The following is a 20,619-nucleotide window of genomic DNA, read 5'->3' as shown; positions in this document are numbered from 1 at the left end:
ACTGAAGATGGCGCCATACTAGCCGGGCATGTGCCGGGCTCTTAAGCCATGCTGAGGGTCAGGAGCAAATGCACCTGGCAGACCTGAGCAGATACGCAAATCTTGCTCGCCGGTCGCCCCAGGAACCGGGAACGGCATCCTGAGGGTCCTACAGATCCGTGGAGACTGAGTTCTCCGGATCGCCGCAGCATGTGCTCAAGGTCATGATGGCGCCCTTGTCGTAAATAACTTTCTAAGCTTGAAATGACCAGCTGACCCTACATTCTTACCAGATCATCTTTTACCAGACTGACAGGAGCCAGAGTCTGCAACAGTAAAGACTGTGAGTTTTCTGGTTTTTCATTTTTTTTTCCACCACAAGCTCTTCCCCCACTCCTCAGCCAATTTACAAGTCAATCCTTTCGTTGAGTGGGAGGCACCCAGCTAAATACTCTCATTAATCAAACAAAGAGAGAGCTTAAAGAAAAGAGAGACTTTAAAGATTTGTTGGAGAGAGTTCAGTGGGGGACGCTGACTTGATACGGAGATCGAAAAACTGATAATTTTGGATCGCTCGAGCTCCCGCGAGACTTCACGAGACTTTCTGTTTATAATCTGTGACTGCCTAGAACTATGGACAAATTAACTAAGGCACAGCTTTTCCATTTGTTATGCGAAGGGAACTCAAAGATACTAAAAGCAGTCAACAAGGTAGAAAAGGAAATCCAAAAGACTAAGAAAGAGCTTTTAGACAGAACCGACGGTTTGAAAAAACAGCTGATGAAAACACAACTCAGCCAACAATACATCAAACGAGAATTCAATGTCCGGAAGTTAATCAACAGGAGGGGGAGAGAGCTAGGGATGTTAAAATCAAAAGCACCTTGGAAGAACTTGGGAAAACAGATTTAAGGAAGGAAAGCACCAAAAACCTGGAAGTCTATTTAGAGCAGGAAGTGATTTGGATCAACAAAATAAACAGCATCTATTCAAAGGCGACAGCATGCAGGAAGCTATCAGGAGATATCTCTGTGCGACTAGAGGAAGAGATCCGGATTGACAAAATATACAGAGCCTACTTAAAGGCGACTGCAAGCAAGAATCAAGCAAGAGACTTCTTTGGCCCTGACAGAAACGCAACCAGAAATACTCTATGCAGGAACCATATGGAAAAGAACACAATTTCATTTTCTGCGACCACCTGAAGAATGTGATGAACAGTGGAGCACACTCTTGGTTTCCTGTGGAAAAGACAGCAGCAGTAACTCTTAGGTCAGGGCCAATATATGAAGGGAACTGACTTTATATTACCTAAGACAATAATAGAATATATTCTTATAATAGATTATACTCTCATATGTATCAACAATTACTCTGCTAAGAAAGATGGTAATAGCTTCTAGATCAGGATCAATATGTGATGGGAACTGAATATGTATGCTAATATGTATGCTAAAAGAGGATGGCAAACTATACTTCATATGTATTAACAAGACAGCAGCAGTAACTCTTAGGTCAGGGCCAATATTTGAAGGGGACTGACTTTATATCACCTAAGATAATACTCTCATATTAATTAACAATTATACTCAATTATACTCTCATATGTATTAACAATTATTTCGCTAAGAAAGATGGTAAAAACTTCTAGATTAGGATTAATATGTGATGGGAACTGAAATGTTAAAATGTTAAAAGAGGATGGCAAACCATATCAGCTGGTCGCTTTTTCTCTTTTACTTTTCTGTAAATGCTTTATATAATAATAAATAATAAAATTGTTTTTTTTAAAAAGATCAAAGAGGTGGATGAGTGGCACTGTATGTGAGGAAAGGGCTTACCTGTCAGGAAATTCTAGTGAAGGAGAGTATATCTACAGTGGAAAGCATCTGGGTGAAAATAAGCGAGGGGAAAACAAACAGTGTGGTGGTTGGTGTCTGCTACCGACCGCCTGACCAACAAGAGGATGTGGATGCTGCACTTTGTGAGCAGCTTGAGAAAATATCCAAGCGTCAGGACCTTGTCATCATGTGCGACTTCAATTTCCCAGATGTGTGCTGGGAAACAAACTCTGCGAAGCGTCCTAAGTCATGCAAGTTTCTGACCTGCCTGGCTGACAATTTCATTTATCAAATGGTAGATGAACCCACAAGAGGTTCAGCCATACTGGACTTAATACTGACCAACAGGCAAGAGTTGGTGGATGAGGTGAAGGAGGTGGAGACCCTAGGGGGAAGTGACCATGTCCTCATAGAATTCCTTTTGAGATGGGGAGGCGAGGAAGGTTGTAGCCAGACGTGGATGTTGGATTTTCGTAGGGCAAACTTTAATAAACTCAGAGACATGATGAGTGTCATACCATGGACGAGAATGCTGGAAGGGAAGGGAGCATGTGAAGGGTGGGCGCTACTCAAACAAGAGCTATTGCACGCTCAATCCCAGAAAGAAGAAAACACTGCAGGAACTCTAAGAAGCCTATTTGGATGAACAGAGAACTTCAAGAGGAACTAAGAAAAGGGTACAGAGGAGAGGGATGAGGATGATCTGGAGCCAAGGGACCAAGCCCTATGAAGATAGGTTGAGGGACTTGGGAATGTTCAGCCTGGAGAAAAGGAGGTTGAGAGGGGACATGATAGCCCTCTTTAAGTATTTGAAAGGTTGTCTCTTGGAGGATGGCAGAATGCTGTTTCTGTTGGCTGCAGAGGAGAGGACACGCAGTAATGGGTTTAAACTTCAAGTACAATGATATAGGCTAGATATCAGGAAAAAAATTTTCACAGTCAGAGTAGTTCAGCAGTGGAATAGGCTGCCTAAGGAGGTGGTGAGCTCCCCCTCACTGGCAGTCTTCAAGCAAAGGTTGGATACACACTTTTCTTGTATGCTTTTGGATGCTTAGGGCTGATCCTGCATTGAGCAGGGGGTTGGACTAGATGGCCTGTATGGCCCCTTCCAACTCTATGATTCTATGATTAACCTACTATCCCACAGTAGCGATCAGCAATTCCGTAGGCATGCAAAGGAGAGCCACAAGAGACAAACACTGGTACATTCCTCCCTGGTCACATATTCACAATCTGCCTAAGTTCATAAAATCAAGATTGCTGTCAGATGCCTATCTAGCCTCTGCTTGGCCTCTCAATTTAAGGAAACGTTCTTTTTGTACTTTGTCACGGAAATTTGGTATGACTCCTGACTGTCAGGAGCTGAGATATATAAATACACTTAGCGCCCATTTGTCCTTGTAAGCTTACACATTAATATCTGCTTCATGACAACCTCCACCTGCATCTCCTCAAGTGAGCTCTTGTACCCTAAAAAGACGCCAACGAGAATGCAAAGAGTTCACCTGGCAGCATTTGCCCTGCACAATGGGGCCTAGATCTGGACAGGCTCCTGTCTTGGCTGCATGGCTGAGAAGCCAACTTGGCCAACAAGGTCCTGGATAAAGGGATACACTCACCCATCAACCATGGAAGGGAAGCCGACAAGGAGCACTGGGAACCCAGACTCTTGAACACAGCACTTCTGGTCCGTCAAACAACAAGCCCCCCCCCCTGAAACAATCAGCAGCCTTGCTTGTTTCTCTGTATCGCTGTTGTTCCTTTGGGGCACAGTATAGTGGGAAGAGACACTTCTAGGGACAAACATATCCACTTGGCCAGGTTGGTCCCAAAGGCCAGGCAGCGATTGCTGCCAACTACCTTCGCCCCAGCAGTAGGCAGCTACAAGTGGCTGCTTCTCCCCCCTCCCAGGCCCCGGCCACCTGGGGGTGATGCAGGCAGATCAAACCCATTTAAAGCCTGAATCAATTCCAGCAGTGAATTAGCAGCTGATGTCTGCTTAAAGGAGAAGAAAGAGCAACATTAATGAAATGGTGGGGGCTGGGGGGGGAGTGAGAGAACTGGCTTGCTTTCCCACTCCTCCCGGTGCTGTCTTCCATTCATGCAGGAGAAGCTGGAGAGCATGTGTACATGGGGGGAGGAGCGGGGGGGGGAGTTGGGGTTGTATTTACCCCGGTGCCCTTACACCAGCAGGGAACACCACCCTTGTGGGTGATAAAAGATACAGCCAGAACATCACAACTGCCCAGAAGCCTAACATTCTGGACAGGAAGCCCTAGGAAGCTTCCCTGATGCGGAGGCCAAGGGCCACAGGAGGGAGGAAAAGAATCATGGGAGGGGTTGGGAAGGGGAAGGGCAATCTCTTTGCTCAGCAGCCTTTAGTCCCTTTGAGTACCTAGAAATGCCAGTGTGTGTGGGGGGGAGCTACTGCCCCCCTCCAGGCAAGGCTGAGGGGCTTTCTTTTTGTGGTCTCTGTGGCCACAGGCTGCTGGAATCTCCTTCAGAAGCTGGGAGAACTGTACCTGACCCTTGGGGGCCATTCCCCAGTCCCCTTCCAATCAGTCCAGCAGGCAAGAAGAAATGAGCCCCCATTTGACACCAGCAGCTGATCAGTCACCAAAGGGAACCTCCCCATTCAGCCAGGAGGGTGATTAGAAGCCAGAACCCTCCACACACACACACACACACAAGACAGCTGGGGACCGAGAGGGGCCCCCCCCCCACATCCCCAAGAAGCCTTACGGTTCACGCCAAACTTGGAGTGCTGGCCGCACTTGTTGAGCACGACAAGTGTGATGGAGAGGAAGATGCAGGCACAGACGGCCAACACCACAGCCACAGAGACCTGGGAGAGGAACAAAGGCATGAGACGGAGGCAGTGCGCTGGCAAAGGGGTGGGGGGCCGGCATCCAGAAGACCCCCCCCTGGGTACTGCTCTGGGGAGGCCCAGAGGCCTCCTTCCAGCCAGCCTAGCTGGTGGGCTTAGAGGAACCAGGATGGGGGGGGGGTCCCGTGGGTGTTTGTGGCAGGGCTGTGGCCACTGACTGATGGGGAAAAGCGGCTTCTGCACTCCCTCCTACTGCAGCCCATCCCCAGCTGCACAGGAATCCCTGGCAGGAGCACTGACTCCAAGCTGGGCCAGGGAGCCTGGGGGGCAGAGGAAGGCACTGAGGGGGCAGAAAGCTCGGAACCACTTTCCCCCCTCTGGTGGGGCTGTAGAGTGGGGAGGGCACCCAGACATCCCTTGCAAAGAGAGAAGCAGCCAAAGAGGGGCTCTCTGTTTGCCCAGCAACACTTCGCCCCAGGCCTCACCCCAAAGGTATGTTCCTCAGGTGTCTCCACGGGACCTCCCAGCGTGATGTTCCTGTCACCTGTGGGGTAAGGGAAGAAGCAGGCTTGCCAGGTTCACTCGGGCTCAGAGGAGGAGTCCAGCATGCAAGGGCCCCTGCAACCCACCCGTCCCCTTTCATCAGAGGCCGGGCTGCCTGGGGGCATGGCCCTTACAACAGACCCCTGGTCAAAGGCACAGGCTGATCTGCACTACCAGAGTCAGAAGCTGCCAGGACTTCTCCCCCCTCCCCTCATGTAGGGCTTTCCCCCCTCTAGGTCAGGGGGGAAAGGGGAGGGGGCCCATTCTGCTCAGCTACTCACTGGTTGGGGGCAATGACACTGGCCAGCAGCAGAAAGTGGGGGAGAGAGAGAGAGAGAGAGAGAGAGAGAGAGATCTGTTATCCTGTGGGGAAGGGGGCAGCCCTCCATGATCTCTATAAGTGGGACTGGTTTGTCCTGAGCATCTGGCACACGCACCCTGCCCTCCCCCAGCAACTGGGCCCATTTGGAAGCCATTGCAGCCAGGCAGGCCTCTGCTTTACTTCATCTCCCTTGGAGGGGACCCTGCAATTGCCTGACCCAAAGCCCCCCCCCCCTGGGTATGGGGGAGGGAAAGAGAAACAGCAGCAAGTTTTGGGCTTGGAGTCTCTAGGACCTCCTCCTCAGTTCTTCTTCCCTTTCCACCACCACCCTTCTCTTGAAGAACCAAGAGGGTGGGCTCTCCCAAGAATGGGGTCTCAATGCCCCCCCCCTAAACTGCAGGAGAGGAAGGACTGCCAAATTCTGTCCCGGGCCAGATGAGCAGGGAGGTGGATCTGAGAGACACGTGGGTAGCCCTGCAAGCCAGCAACACAGAGGCGGCTCACCCATGATAGGGTCCTCTGGGTTGAAGCTCTCCGGAACGTCCATGAAGTGCTGGTAGGTGGTCAAGGCATCGGTGCCGAGCGAGTTGTGCACAGTCAGCGTGTAGTTTCCATTCCAGATGTGGGTGGGCCTGTTGAGGCTCAGGCAGCCATGCACCACGGTGGAATTCTGATACAGGTCGGGAAGGAGAACAGTGCGAACGTAGTCTGTCTCGTTCAGGTCACGGTGGTTCAACTGCCAGGAGATACTGGGGGTCGGGTTGCCATCCACTGAGAACGGGATGCACCAGTGATGGTAGTTGACCGCTTTGTCCACACGCTGGATCACAGCAGGAACTGGCGACGGAGAGAGAGAGAAAGTGAAAGCCCCAAGGACTGGGAGCATGCCGCACACTGGGAAGAGGCAGGGTCAGTGGCCTTCAGGCAAGACGGATGACTTTCCGACCTCCTGCACAGCCATGCGTGGCTCACATTTGTGGGGGGGGGGGGGAGGTGAATCATGAAATCCACTCCAGGACATTGACAAGACTTGTCCTCCTGCAGGAAACAGCCACTCCAGCATGCCCCCCTCCCCCAACACTGGCTGGGGTCTCAAGTGAAGCCAACACACCGCAAGGTGAGCCAAGCCTTCTCCATCTGTGAGTGTGGGCAACCTGAGCATCTCAGGTGGAAAGACCAGGGTGGAACCATCTCTGCTTTCAGAGCCTGGCTCTCCTTGGGGGGGCGAGTCTCTGAGGCACAGTCTCCCCCCGCAGCTCTTGAGAGGACCAGGCAGCCTGGAACTCCATCTCTCTCACTGGCCTCACAAGGCCAGAGGGGGCGGGCGAAAGCAGGGGCAGGTCCCTCAAGCTCAGATAGATAAGCTATGGTAGTTCCATGCAAACACGCCCCTCCCCAACCCGGGGTCTGTAAACAGCATGCCAACCTACTGGCAACTTCAGCAGGGCTCAATCCAGAGCAAGCCTCACCCTTTCCTTCTCCAAAAGAGGCCATTTGGGGTGGAAAAGAGAGACCCCCCAAAGGTGCCCCACAGGAGGCCCAGAAATTAACTTACACCTCACGTCCACCTGCACAACCGCCTGGCCAAATCCTGCTTCATTCTCTGCTTGGCACACAATATCCTGGAGGTTGAAGTCGGAGGAGGTGCTGGGGATGCGGAGTACCAGTTTGGAGTCGGACTGCTGGGGGGGCACAAAGGAGCCCAGCAGGAACTGGCTGGCACAAGGAGTCTTGCCCAAAAAGAAAGGCCTCCTCCCACCCCCATGATCCCCCACCCTGCTTCAGAGCCAGTGTGACCGGCTATGTGTCCACCACCTCTCCAAGGCTGCCAACTGGCCAGCATGCACTTGCCCCATCAAGCCCTCCCTCCCATGCCCCCCACCCCTGTCCTCCTTGCCTGCATGATGAGGGGCGGCTGGTCCCCCACTTTGGGCACATGCCAGCGCACCTCTGGCCTGGGCTGCCCAGTGAAGTGGCAGGTGAGGGTGACACCCTCGCCTTCTTGCACGGAGATGTTGGTGGGCACGATCCAGACCTGCGGAAAGTCTGCCCAAGGAGAGGGAAAGGGAGACCTATTGCTCTCAGCCTCTGCCACTACCTCCGTCCCCCTTCCCGTCCCCCTACCTGTCCCCCCCCGAGCCATCGCCAACTCACCGCAGCCCTCAATGGCCATCCCGCCCAGGGGGACATCCACCTCGCCCTGCAGGCAGCTCAGCAACTGGTCGTCCAGCTCAGCCAGGTGCATCTCCTGCCAGTGCTGCAGCCACCGGAGGCCGCAGCCACACTGCAGCGGGTTCCCCACCAGCACCCTGCGAGCGCCAAGAAATGATTCTCAAAGCAGCTTACAATCGCCTTCCCTTTCCTCTCCCCACAACAGACACCCTGTGAGGGAGGCGAGGCTGGGAGAGCCCTGATATTTATTTATTTTATTTATTTATCATACTTCTATACCGCCCTCCCCGGAGGCTCAGGGCGGTTTACATTATAACAAAGAACCTTACATAAAACAGTCTGTAAAACATATACATCAATAACCAACAATTGCAACCAAACACAACACAGTATAACAGTAAACAGTTGTGATACAAACAGGTCCAGGGTTTGTTGATGGGATTCTGAGGGGGGTGGTTTATTGATTGAATTCTGAGGGGGGGGAGCAGGGGCCCTTGGTCGCTGTAGATTACGTCTGGTCTCGGCCAAATGCCTGATGGAGGAGCTCCTTCTTGCAGGCCCTGCGGAACTGTTTAAGCTCCGTCAGGGCCCTGATCTCTTCTGGGAGCTCGTTCCACCAGGTAGGGGCCAGAACAGAGAATGCTTTGGCCCTGGTCGAGACTAGACGGACTTCTTTAGGGCCAGGGATCCTTAGCTGATTGGAGGCAGTAGAGCGTAGAGCTCTTTTGGGGGCATAGGCGGGGAGGCAGTCCCTCAGGTATCACTGCTGGGTCAGAACAGCTTTATCAGTGCTGTGGCAAGCCCAAGGTCACCCAGCTGGCTGCATGTGGAGGAGTGGGGAATCAAACCTGGCTCTCCAGATCAGAAGTCCAGTACACCAAGCTGGTTCTCATCAGAAGAGCCCTGCTGGATTAGACCAGTGAAGGTCCATCTACTCCAGCATTCTGTCTCTCACAGTGGCCAGCCATTTCTTCTGGACAGCTGGCAACAGGACAGAAAGGCTAAGTCCTTTTTAAGAAGAAGATTTGGCTTATATGCCACTGTTCTCTACCAGGAGTCTCAAAATGGTTCTCAATCACCTTCCCTTTCCCCTCCCCACAACAGACACCCTGTGAGGTGGGTGAGGCTGAGAGAGCCCTGATATTACTGCTCAGTCAGAACAGCTTTATCAGTGCTGTGGTGAGGCCAAGGTCACCCAACTGGCTGCATGTGGAGGAGTGGGGAATCAAACCAAGCTTGGAAGATTAGGATGCTTTAGAATGCTTAGGGCTGATCCTGCGTTGAGCAGGGTGTTGGACTAGATCGCCTGTATGGCCCCTTCCAACTCTATGATTCTGTGATTCTGTGATCAGAACCCGCAGTTCTTAACCACTGCACCCGTGCTGGAGAGAAAAAGAAAGAGCCTGGGAGGCATCAGGCCTGCATTGTGGGGGGAAGCCCCCCTCCCAGCTCCCCAGCACCCGTCAGCTGGGAGAGGTTTGTCTGCACTAGATGGGGCAGAGGCAAGGAGAGTGACTGAGAGCAGTCCTGATCCAGCGAGGATGGGGTGCACCCAGCCCTCCTTGGAGCCCTCTCTGAGAGAATGTGGTGGCCAACAATTCTGGTCATGCCATGGGGCCCAGGAACAGTCCGCTGGGTAGACTTGGTGAATCCTGCCCCCCACCCCAATGTCGCTCCTCTTGTGCTCAGGAGCTGGCTGGCCAGACCTCCTTCCTTGAATGGGGCAGCTCTGGCTGCCTCCCCCTCCCCCTCCCCACCACCACCACCACCACCACCACCACCACCACCACCAACACCACCTCTGGCTTGGCCCTGGGGAGAGAAGACCTCTGCCTCGCACTCCCCACCCCGCATTCCCCACCCCAGGGGTGTGCCTTATAGCCACTTACAGCTCCTGAAGCCGTAGTGATCGGAAGAGGGTCCAGGGCAGGTGCTGCAACTGATTGAAGGCCAGATTCCTGCAAGGCAAGAACAAGACACACCTGAGGAGCTGCCAGAGCCACAGACATTCTCCTGGCTGGCTCTCCACCAGGAGGACCCCACGGGTGGCTCAGGGAGGGACAGGAGAGGATCAACTAGGGTGGGGGGTCTTGGCTGCTTTGCCTGGCTGATGGAGGAGGTGAGGACAGGAAATTGAGAGTACCTGACTGGCTCCCTTGTGGCCAGAGCCCTTCCAGGGCAGTGCAGGCAATGAGAGGCCCACTCCGGTCCACAGGCCCCTAGCTCTCTTGGGGGGGGGGGCAGCAGCGGCAGAAGCAGGCGTCTCTCTGGAGCACTGTTGTGGTAGTGGAGAGTGAATGGGGGTGGGATGAGGTACTGCTGTCTGCATTGATTTCCCTGCCAGGCTCAGCTTCCAATCTATCTGTGCTCAGAGCAGGGAATGGACCACCTAAGCATGCCACCTGAGTGCGCCCACACACACACATACATACACCACAGGCCTGGAGCACAGCTCACTTGCCAGGCTCCAGGCAAGAGCGGTCAAGCAGAAATAGCCACGGAAGGAGGCCAGTCAAAGCAGGCCACGTCCTTCCTGTGTCTGGCAATGCTCCTCGTCCTGTCCAGTTGTTTTGCTTTCACTGAACAGCCCCTCCCATGTTATAGACCAAGAGAGAGGCCTGGGAGAGGAGGTGACCAAGGACTTTCTGCCCCTTGTGAGCATCCTTCCCCATTCCATGTGCAACAAAATGATTCTGTGGGCTGCTGTTGCTACTCACAGGTAGATCAGGTTTGGGCTGGTTTGGAAGGCATCAGGTGCTATGAACTGCAGTTGTGTCCTTGAAATGGTGCTGCAACAAGCAAGCAAATGAACAGAATCAGCTCTTGCCATGAAACTGTCAGTCAATTTGGGGATAGAAAACTGCTTGGTCTTCGGGGAGAGAGATACTTCTCTGGAGACCCCAGTACCCTTGGGCCCAAAACTCCAGGCCTATAGGAGCCACTTCTGCACAATGGCTGTTTTTCATTCTAGGTCGATTCCTTTTCCACACTTTGACAGCAGCTTTAGAGACACGCTTTTAGTAATACATTCTGGAAAGCCAGATAGTAGCCATCTGCAAGTACTTGAAGGGCTGTCACAGAGCAGTGGTCCCCAACCTTTTTCAGGCCGGGGACCGGGGTGTTGGAGATGAGGGAGTCCTGGAGACCGGGTGGGGGGAAGAGGGAGAGCGGCGCGTTTGTGCCCACCGGTGAGCACCACGTGGTGAGTGCCGATCTCCCTCTCCCCCCCCCCGGTCCCCAGGCCCAGTACCGAGGGTTCCACAGCCCAGTACCAGGGCACAGCCCGAGGGTTGGGGAACACTGAATAGAACAGAGTTGTTTTCTATTAGCCCATAGGGTCGGACCAGAACCAATAGGTTGAAATTAATCTGGCCAGCAAACTGCTCGCTATATCCACCATTTTAAAGCACGAGTTGGTGATTCCCAAAAAGTGGCTTCAACATCCTAAAAAGCGCTATCCCGCAGCAGACAACCAGCAAGTCAGCAGCAAAAGAAAGGTATGAAGGTGAAGAAGCGCTACTTCTACGTTCCGCCCTTTCACCCACCTCCCTCTCCCTTCTTCCGGGTATTAGAACTTTCTTTTTTTGTTTTTGTTTTTTTAAGATCATAGAATCATAGAGTTGGAAAGGGCTATGCAGGCCATCTAGTCCAACCCCCTGCTCAACGCAGGATCAGCCCTAAGCATCCTAAAGCATCCAAGAAAAGTGTGTATCCAGCCTTTGCTTGAAGACTGCCAGTGAGGGGGAGCTCACCACCTCCTTAGGCAGCCTATTCCACTGCTGAACTACTATGACTGTGAAAATTTTTTTCCTGATATCTAGCCTATATCATTGTACTTGAAGTTTAAACCCATTACTGCATGTCCTCTCCTCTGCAGCCAACAGAAACAGCATCCTGCCCTCCTCCAAGTGACAACCTTTCAAATACTTAAAGAGGGCTATCATGTCCCCTCTCAACCTCCTTTTCTCCAGGCTGAACATTCCCAAGTCCCTCAACCTATCTTCATAGGGCTTGGTCCCTTGGCCCCAGATCATCTTCGTCGCTCTCCTCTGTACCCTTTCAATTTTATCTACGTCCTTCTTGAAGTGAGGCCTCCAGAACTGCACACAGTACTCCAGGTGTGGTCTGACCAGTGCCGTATACAATGGGACCATGACATCTTGTGATTTTGATGTGATGCCCCTGTTGATACAGCCCTTGAGCAACGAATAGGCGGGCAAGCGTGCAGGCAAAGCCAGAAATAATGTTTTCCCAAAATTATGACATAAAGCATGCCTCTCTAAAGTCCCACCCCCCAAAAACGTGAAAAGGCAGCAGACAAGAGCGAGACAGCAAAAGGTTTAGGAGTGGCTGGGAGGTGTGATAATATTTAGCACTACTCCATTCAGCTGGCGTAATGTTATTTTTACCGATGTGTGGAAATGCCCTGACAGAGCAGTATAACAGGATTCCTTGGGAGATGGTGGATTCTTCTTCTTTGGAAGTTTTAAAGCAGGGGCTAAGCCATCTGACAGAAATATTGATTCTGTGAACTTTATAAGAGGGTGGGTGGAAGGGACCATATTTGAGCTTGGCTCTTGAGGTCCTTTCTTGCATACCCAGGAAAATGCTGATTGCCACTTTGGGGTCAGAAGGCAAATTTCCTCCATATCAGTCCATCCAGAGATTCTGTGGGGAGTGTTATCTGGGCATGGAATTGGGGTCTCTGTGGGTGGGTAGGTATTTGGGAATTTCCCATATTCCAACTCTATGATTCTATGTCACCAATGAAGCACCTGGGAGAGCCCAAAGCCACTTGCCATGAAACAGAAGAGCCAAAAAGGGCTGCAAAAGGTGCCCATTGTGAGAAAGTTACCTGAATGCATTACCTCACCTGCTCTTCTGGGCAGTCTAACAGAAGGACCACTGAAAGAGCCCTTCAATGCCCAAGGAGCCCTTGGGACTGTCCACATGGGGTCAGCTTCCATCACAATTGCTACAATGGTTAGTCTCCTTTCTCCAGAACCAGTCACAGAGGGTTGCTGTGGGGGATGAATTATCAGACCCTGTGGGGCTCCCTTGTGGGGTTCTACACAGGGCGGTTTTCTCCCCCACATTGTTAACAACTACATGCACTCTCTAGCCCAGCTGGTGCGGGGTTATGGATGGGCTGTCACCAATAAGCGGATGACACCCAGCTCTATCTTCTAATGGATGGCCAGCTGGACTCCCCCCCCCCTGGAAACATTTGCCAGATGTTTGGAAGCAGTGGCTGGATGACTGAGGCAGAGCTGCCTGAAACTCAACCCCTCCAAGATGATGGTCCTGTGGGACTGGGGAGACAAGGGCGGGATCAGGAAGCATGCCTCGAATGCCCAGGAGGGGTGCAATTGACACCTGCACCAACAGCCAGTAACTTGGGAGTTATCTTCGTTACTGCAGGGTACTGCAGGGTACTCCGCTGTGTGGGTACGAACCTGCTGGTCATCCTGGGCCCCCAGGAACCTGCTGGGCGTCTCCGGCCCCCAGGACATTTGCCTGGCCTCAACCAGGGCCAGGACCTTTTTGGCCTTGGCCCCAACCTGGTGGAATGAGTTCCCGGAAGGGCTAAGGGCCCTGCCAAAGTGATCAGCTTTCCACAAGGCCTGCAAGATGGAGCTCTTCCGCCAGGTGTATGGTTGAGGCTGGGCTGAGGTCCTGGAGTTACCATCTGCGTATCCTGTAGAACAGTGGTTCTCAACCTTCCTAATGCAGCAACCCTTTAATACAGTTCCTCATGTTCTGGTGACTCCCAAGCATACAATTATGCAAGTGTTCTTTCACAGAAATTAAACTAAAACTGACCAATGGCATGAAGATCCATTGTTCGTGCTTGTATATAAATGTTTTTTTTCCCCTGGGGTTTCTCAGTTCATTTCTGTGTCTTGTCCTACCATGCCAATCTTGCTCTTTTATGCTGCACCAGACAGACAAACGCTCTATCTCGATCTACCCTGCAAGGCTGTTGTGTGGATGGCGCCCCCCCCCCCGGCCAAGTTGCTTGCCCTGCTGCGACCCCTGTGAAAGGGTTGTTCAACCCCAAAGAGGTCCTGACCCCTAGGCTGAGAACCACTGCCCTAGAATCAGTGAGATCAGGACCCTCGCTCCTAATGAAAGAGCTCCTGACTGCAGCTGCACAGGGGAGGGGGAGATGGGGAGATGGGGAGTTAACTCCAATGAATAGCCATCTTTTAATGTAGTGTGGATTTTATGGGTTGGGTTGTTTTATTCTTTTATTGTAAACCGCCATGAGTCCTTGAGAGTGGCGGTATATAAATTAAAATATAAATGTTGTTAGGTGCAAAGTCGTGTCCGACCCATTGCAACCCCATGGACAATGATCCTCCAGGCCTTCCTGTCCTCTACCATTCCCCGGAGTCCATTTAAGCTCGCACCAACTGCTTCAGTGACTCCATCCAGCCACCTCATTCTCTGTCATCCCCTTCTTCTTTTGCCCTCAATTGCTCCCAGCATTAGGCTCTTCAGGGAGTCCTTCCTTCTCATATGGTGGCCAAAGTATTTGAGTATACTCAAAGTATTTAAGACGCCAACAGGCTGGCCAGGCTTCCTTCTGCTCCTCTCTAAAAATTTCTGGCTACAATTCACAGCAGTCCCAGATCCAATGAATACAAGTTTGCCCAGGGACAGCAGGGCAGTTCAGGAACCACTTGGCAGCAACTGTTCATCGAATCATATTTCCATCCCACCGTGCCCCAAGAACATCTTGTCCATCTTCCTCCTTGTGTGTGGATTGGTGAGATCCAGGACATTATTGGCCCAAGCTTCCTGCCTGCAATGTGAGCTTCATATGCAAAGTGCTCCTGGGCTTGGTGGTCCGACTAGCACTCGTCCCTCCCACTTGGCCTTCTTGCCTCTGCAGCCAGAGGGCAAGGAGGCGATGGGGCTGGGAGGGGAAAGCAGGTAGTCGTGATGGGAACCCAGCCCAAATACTCACAGGTTCTTCAGCTCTCGGGGGTTTCTTATGTCCTCCAGTGTCAAGTTGGTCAGGCCCATCTGGTTTTCAATGACCCTGTGAAGGAGTGAAGCGTACCAACTCAAGAGTTACCTTTGCCTTTAAAATATATCCCAAGCCAATATTCCCCAACCCCTCTCTCTGCTGTCCCCACAAAAGAGTTGGCCCCTTCCAGGAGAAAGAACTAGGAATATTCATGAGGCTAGAAGATAGTAGTTTTGCCCGGCTGCACCAAAGTCTGTCTGTAGCCCAGCATCCTGGTGCCACGAAAGAAGTTCACAATGCTGGACTTTGGGATGGTCAAGTTCAGCACCAAACCAACTAGGTGAGGGGCACCTGCCCTCCCTCCTATGGCAAACATTGGCCACTTGGGCCTGCAAACTGGATGGTGCTTCAGTAGAAAGTACACCCTGTCACTTTAGCCCTGTGATCAGTTCCCCTGAAGGAAATGGCTGCTTTGGAGGAGAGGCTCTGTGGCATATAAATGTAAAGTTCTGCATCTGGGTCAGAAAAATGAAAAGCATGCCTACTGGATGGGGGATACGCTTCTAGGGCAGAGTCTGCACTTACTTTCTTTATTCCACTGTCAATCCTGTTGAATTCAGATTGCTTTGAACTCGATTCTTCCTCCCCCCCCCCCATTGAAACAGGAAAGTCTTCTGCACGTGGTTAGGGTAGTTCAGAAGGGAGGAGGAAGCCAAGCCTCTTTCTTTTCTTGAAGGGGGGGGGAGGAGCCAGGCAGGGAGCCTATTTCTTTTCTGGGAGGGGAGGGGGAGAGGATCGAAAAAGGCAAAGCAGGGAGGAAAAATCCAGGACCAACAGAAATTCAAAGAAATTAGGGGCTTCTCCTTTAAGGCAAGCATGTCACATGACCAGGTGTAGCCTATCAGAGGTTCTCTACCACGGAGCTTTCTTTCCCAAATGGATATTCAGGATTAAAAGCAGTCTGAAATATCGCACCATAAAGGTAGGGTCACTCCGGATCAATCCTTCTTGCTGCAGAAGGAAAATTTAAATCGGCCAAAATCCAAACGGAAATCGCATTCTGTGTAGAGGGCAGGGACTGAATCGATCTGGGGTTGAAATAAAAGCTCCGTGCAGTTTACACCTAGGTAACACTGTGTGTGAACGAGACCTTGGGATACTTGTGTATTGTAAACTAAACATCAGCAGGCAGTATGATGCAGAGGTAAAAAAGGCAAATGCCATTTGGAGGGCATGGTGCTGTTTTCGTTGGCTGCAGAGGAGAGGACATGCAGTAATGGGTTTAAACTGCAAGCACAATGATATAGGCTAGATATCAGGAAAAAATTTTTCACAATCAGAGTAGTTCAGCAGTGGAATAGGGTGCCTAAGGAGGTGGTGAGCTCCCCCTCACTGGCAGTCTTCAAGCAATGGTTGGATACACACTTTTCTTGGATGCTTTAGTATGCTTAGGGCTGATCCTGAGTAGAGCAGGGGATTGGACAAGATGGCCTGTGTGGCCCCTTCCAACTCTATGATTCTATGATTCTATGATTCTATTATTATATCCTACCAGGCTGAGACCCCTCCTCAAATATGCCCTGCCCAGGCTCCACTCCCAGCTTGGGACTTGGCAACCCAAGCAAATAGATGTGAGTGGAGGAGCAGACTCTGAGCCTTGCAGGGGCTCTCAAGCGTGCCTGTCCATGCCAAACTTCCCATTTATAGCCTGCTTCTCATGGGGAAAAGGACACCTGGGGCAGAAAGGCCCAGATGCTGCACTGAGAATCTTTCCCTTCCCTTCTGCTTCCCAGTGGCCAGCTGTTTGTTGTCTAGTCATCATCTGAGAGATGCTTCAGAGATGGAGGTGTGGGGGTTTGGCCCACCCTCGGGGTTGGCTCCTCCCTCAGATGCCCTGGCAAGAAAGACGGAGCACCAGGTGCGGCCCTCCTGATGTAGGAATCTCCCCTAAAGATGGGGATCCCACTCTATAAATCCCTACAAATCACTTGTCACATCCATGGACCGAGAAGGGGACTGTTCAGATCTACTCTGGCCAATGTGTTCTGTGCTTGTCTGGGCATCACTGTGTCTGCTGCCCACTTTTCTCCCAGTCTGGATCTGCTGAAGGAAACCACAGTCTTGTAACGCAGTGTGCAACTCTGCTACCCTTCCAGCACAGACTGAGGGCTGGGGCCCAAAAGATGTTCGCAGCTGCTGGTCCACCCAAGAAGTATGCATGGTGTGAACCAGGCTGGCAGACATTACATCTTGCCTCAATTAGAGCCATTTCTCCAGCAGACCTGGCTCCCGTCCACTGGTTCCCACATGACGTGACATCTCCTGCACCCGCAAATATGCAGGGGAAAAGGGACCTCTAACAGGTGCAAAATTTGGGGCAGCTGAGATATACTAGACATTCCATCCTGGCACGACTGTAGAAGATCCCTGAAAGTATGTAGCCAGTTTAGGCAAAAACCTCAAAAGAAGGCGTATGTAGCCAGTTAAGGCAAAAACCGTACAAGAGGGCAAGGAGCCTGCAGAAGGGTTGCTGTAACTCTGCCTACCTTCCCTGAGAAGGGGTGGCTGGAGCCAGGACTCCTATTGCAAATGCCATAAACTTATTTGTAATCCCTTCCGTAATAATTCCTGACACCTCCCTTTCGCCTTTGTGGCTCATTAGAGTGAATGAACTGATGGCTTCTGGGAACCGCCCAGAGTCTCTTTCCTGGGCATCACCAGGATGTTCAGATGGCATCAGTGCAGCATTTTCAAAGCACCGCAGAGGCACAGCTACTTGGAAGTGGAGTTGGGAGGCTCTGTGGGCAACCGGAGCCCTTGCCAGTCGCTTTGGCTCCTTCCCCCTGGTGGGAACACAGGAGTGTTGCTTTGTTCCTCACCCTCCCCCCCCCCCCACTGCCAGTTTGCACCTTGGCATGGGAGATGTCTTTCAGGGGTGGGGGGCTTTTCTAGGAAATAAACCATCTTCCAGTAGCTCAACAGGCTGGGCTGGCGCACAGCTCCTCTACTGGCAAAGGGATTGGACCATACCCCCCAGGGGAGTCGGGGTTGCCTACGCATGCTGAGCAAATGCACCAGTTCCTGGAGATGAACCTCTTTCCATAACAGGATCCCAAGGAGAAACACTGATGGCACCAATGCAGCCTGAGTCAGGGCTTCATTAATTTGTGCACAGCACAGTGATTACGGGGGGGGGGGGTGCAGTAGGGGGAGGGGGATGTTCAGATTTGTTGAACATTCATGGAAGGGCAATGTACAAACAACCCAATGGGAGACTAGTTAGATTCAGGTCCAGTAGCCCTGAGAGAGCAACATTTTCATGACATAAGCATTGGAGAGTCAGCACTCCCTTTATCAGATTCATCCCAAAGTGGTCCTGGGCTGATAACATAACCTCCGATGAGTCCAGTGCCTCTCTAATGTTTGCTCACTAAGTGTCAAGAGACTTCCTTGATGTGTCTCTTTTGGAAGCAGTTGTTTGGAATCATTCTGGGGGTCTTCTGGAGATTTGATCACCTCTTGCTTCTTGCCATCCTGAGAGGATTTATCTATGTTTAAATGCAAATGAGTAGAAACCCCTTCCCAACAACCTGCGCTCACATGCTGTCTTGCCATCTGTCAGCACACTCATTTTCGTCCACCCCCCCCCCATACTCCTTCAGCACAGGCCACCCCTCCCTTATTCTTGGGCTGCAGTTTCCACGTGAGCCTGCTCTCCAGGACTCCTACATCCTCTCAGCTCGCCGTGGCTTATCCAGACATTGGTGCGATGTGCTTTGCCAGTGCCCCTTCCCATCCTCAGCATGGCACACATCATCTCTGTGCTTTTTAAAGTTTCTCAAACCACAAACAATTTCCAATGAGCAACACATACCAAGAAGTATTAAACAGTAAAGATAACCATGCCACATGGACAGACCTTTCACACATGCAAAAGATCATTTAGAAAATAAGCATTTTTTTTAATCCAAGCCAAAGCGTTGTCTTGATTTTTAGGTGCTATAAATAATAATGACACTTAAGAATTGCATGTCCCGTCATCTCCTCTAGTTTGGCCCCTCTCTGTGCTTAGCAATAAAGGGGCACCACCTTCCTCCAGTTTTGTGCTAGGTTATGGAGTGAGACCACGCTATCAGGCTGGCAGTTTCTAGCATGGCCACTGGTACCATGCTAGCCACCTTCACATCCCATTGTAAAGGTTTTAGTGGCTGAATGGTACACGGAGATGCAGCTGGGTGAGTGAGATGCTGCCCCAGGGATGGGCCACTGCCTGGTGGTGAAGAAGGCACCACTGCAGATGGCACTGCTGCCCCCTGCATCATGCGGCTTCCCAGCGCCTCTACTGTACCCATTCTCTATTTGGGGGGGGGGTCACCACCAGTGCTGCTTGACCCTCAGCATTGCTGTCCTGTAGAAAAGACCATGCAATACCCACCCACCTTCCCAAACCTGTTGATGGGATGTCTGCTGTATTTTGTACTGGAGATGCAAGCTGGAAAGAAATGAAAAGTCTGGCATGGGTTGAGGAGCAGTGGCTGAAAATAGTCAGAAAGTGGGGAAGGGAGAGGCAGGTAAATCCTTAATAACTGCCCTGGACACTCTGCTGAAGTTTAAGCCCCCCCTCCCAAATTCCATTTGAAAGCAGTTTATATTCACTATGTCTCATCAGCATACGGTTCAATAAATGAACATGTGCAGACTATTTGACTTCTTTTGCATTTAAGAGTGAGGTTTTCTTATCATTGTCCCCTGGGCAGACCCAAACAGGTGATCTCACCTTTCTCCGGCTGGTTCCACCTGGGGATATCAGCCTCCGGTCCAGCACCATTTTCAGGTGTTGCTCTGGTCTTGTTGGCACCAACTCTTCATGGAGCCATTTCAAAAACAGGCCGAAGCTGACTTGGCCCCATCCTGGTGCTCAACAGGACTGCCCTTGGGCAGAGTAATCGGCTCCCAATGCTTATTTAGGGGTAGTGTTTAGCTCTGATTTGGGGGGGGGGGGGAGAGACTAACCCATTTCCCCTTTGGCAAAGTTCCCTGCCTCCCGTGCCCTCATTGTGCTTCTCCACCTTTCAGTCTCAACCTGTGCCCCCACTGCTGCCTGCTCTGTCCCCCCCCCCTGGATACTCACACTTCGGTGAAGTTCTCCAAGCTCCGCAGCTGCATGAGGCTTTGGATAGAGTTGGCCTCCAGGCACAGCAAGGTGTTCAGGTAGCATCTGCACTGCTCCAAGCAAGGAGAGGCAACGCTCAGGGGCAGCAGTAGCCAGGCCAGGCCAAGCCCCAGCCAGTGCAGTCGAGGGAGCATCCTTCCCCCGGGGGAGACAGCAGCAGGCAGTGGCTCAGAGAGCCCAGCTGTTCCCCAGAGGCCCCCGCCCAGGGACCTGGCTGGCATGAGCTCCCCTCTCCCTCAGTGGCGCTCACTCAGTTGTGCACCTCATTGCTTATCACTCAGGAAATATATGCCTGCAAACATCTGTTCAGCTGGAAAGGCAGGGGACAGCTCTCAACCTTCCAGGGGCGGGGCTTGCTTCCAACCCTCCTCCTCCTCCTCCTCCTCCCCCCTCTCATGCATCACCCCTCCCTTTCCAAGACACTACTGTCTCTTAGCATGGGCGGGGGGGGGGTGGGAGGGAGAGGGGGGCTGCAGAGACTCAGAGCTCCAGTCCACAGAGCTCTCTTGGCAGATGGCTCAGACGGCCCCAGGCTGAGCACTGGCTGGGCAATTGGCTTGGAGCTGGCCTGGCCAAAGGGCTCTGCTGACCTGGGCAGAAATGGGCAGGAAATGACAGGACCATTCGCCTGCTTCACATGGGGGAGAAAGTTGTCATTTCTCAAGCAGCTGTCGCATGAATTATTTCAAGTAGCCAATAAAATTGAGAGTACACCACGACAAGAGGACGGTTTGAAATGAATATAATAGCTGAGGATCTAGTCCTTCACTAGGTGTATGATCTATT

The 20,619-nt window shown here is 51.9% G+C and overlaps 1 protein-coding gene across 4 annotated transcripts in view; it reads right to left on the bottom strand.

Moving 5' to 3' along the window:
* The window catches only part of NTRK1 (neurotrophic receptor tyrosine kinase 1), a 37,755-nt gene extending 17,568 nt beyond the window's left edge, over positions 1–20,187 (bottom strand). For 2 of the 4 annotated variants that reach the window (XM_077318270.1, XM_077318188.1), the window contains exons 1-11: positions 19,792–20,187; positions 14,658–14,732; positions 10,402–10,473; positions 9,574–9,642; positions 7,667–7,821; positions 7,410–7,558; positions 7,068–7,194; positions 6,017–6,349; positions 5,472–5,489; positions 5,133–5,191; positions 4,563–4,665 (exon numbers count right to left, since the gene is read on the bottom strand). In XM_077318270.1, the coding sequence (XP_077174385.1) occupies positions 4,563–4,665; positions 5,133–5,191; positions 5,472–5,489; positions 6,017–6,349; positions 7,068–7,194; positions 7,410–7,558; positions 7,667–7,821; positions 9,574–9,642; positions 10,402–10,473; positions 14,658–14,732; positions 19,792–20,054 (1,423 nt within the window). In that variant the 5' untranslated portion in view covers positions 20,055–20,187. Of the gene's footprint in view, positions 1–4,562; positions 4,666–5,132; positions 5,192–5,471; positions 5,490–6,016; positions 6,350–7,067; positions 7,195–7,409; positions 7,559–7,666; positions 7,822–9,573; positions 9,643–10,401; positions 10,474–14,657; positions 14,733–15,245; positions 15,379–19,791 lie in introns of those variants that run through there. The other 2 variants (XM_077318417.1, XM_077318353.1) reach the window with 2 other exon arrangements.
* Positions 20,188–20,619: the final 432 nt, after the last annotated feature.

This window comes from Paroedura picta, chromosome 1 (assembly GCF_049243985.1).
Source record: "Paroedura picta isolate Pp20150507F chromosome 1, Ppicta_v3.0, whole genome shotgun sequence".
Lineage (NCBI taxonomy): Eukaryota > Metazoa > Chordata > Lepidosauria > Squamata > Gekkonidae > Paroedura > Paroedura picta.
This window is presented reverse-complemented; position numbering and strand designations above follow the sequence as displayed.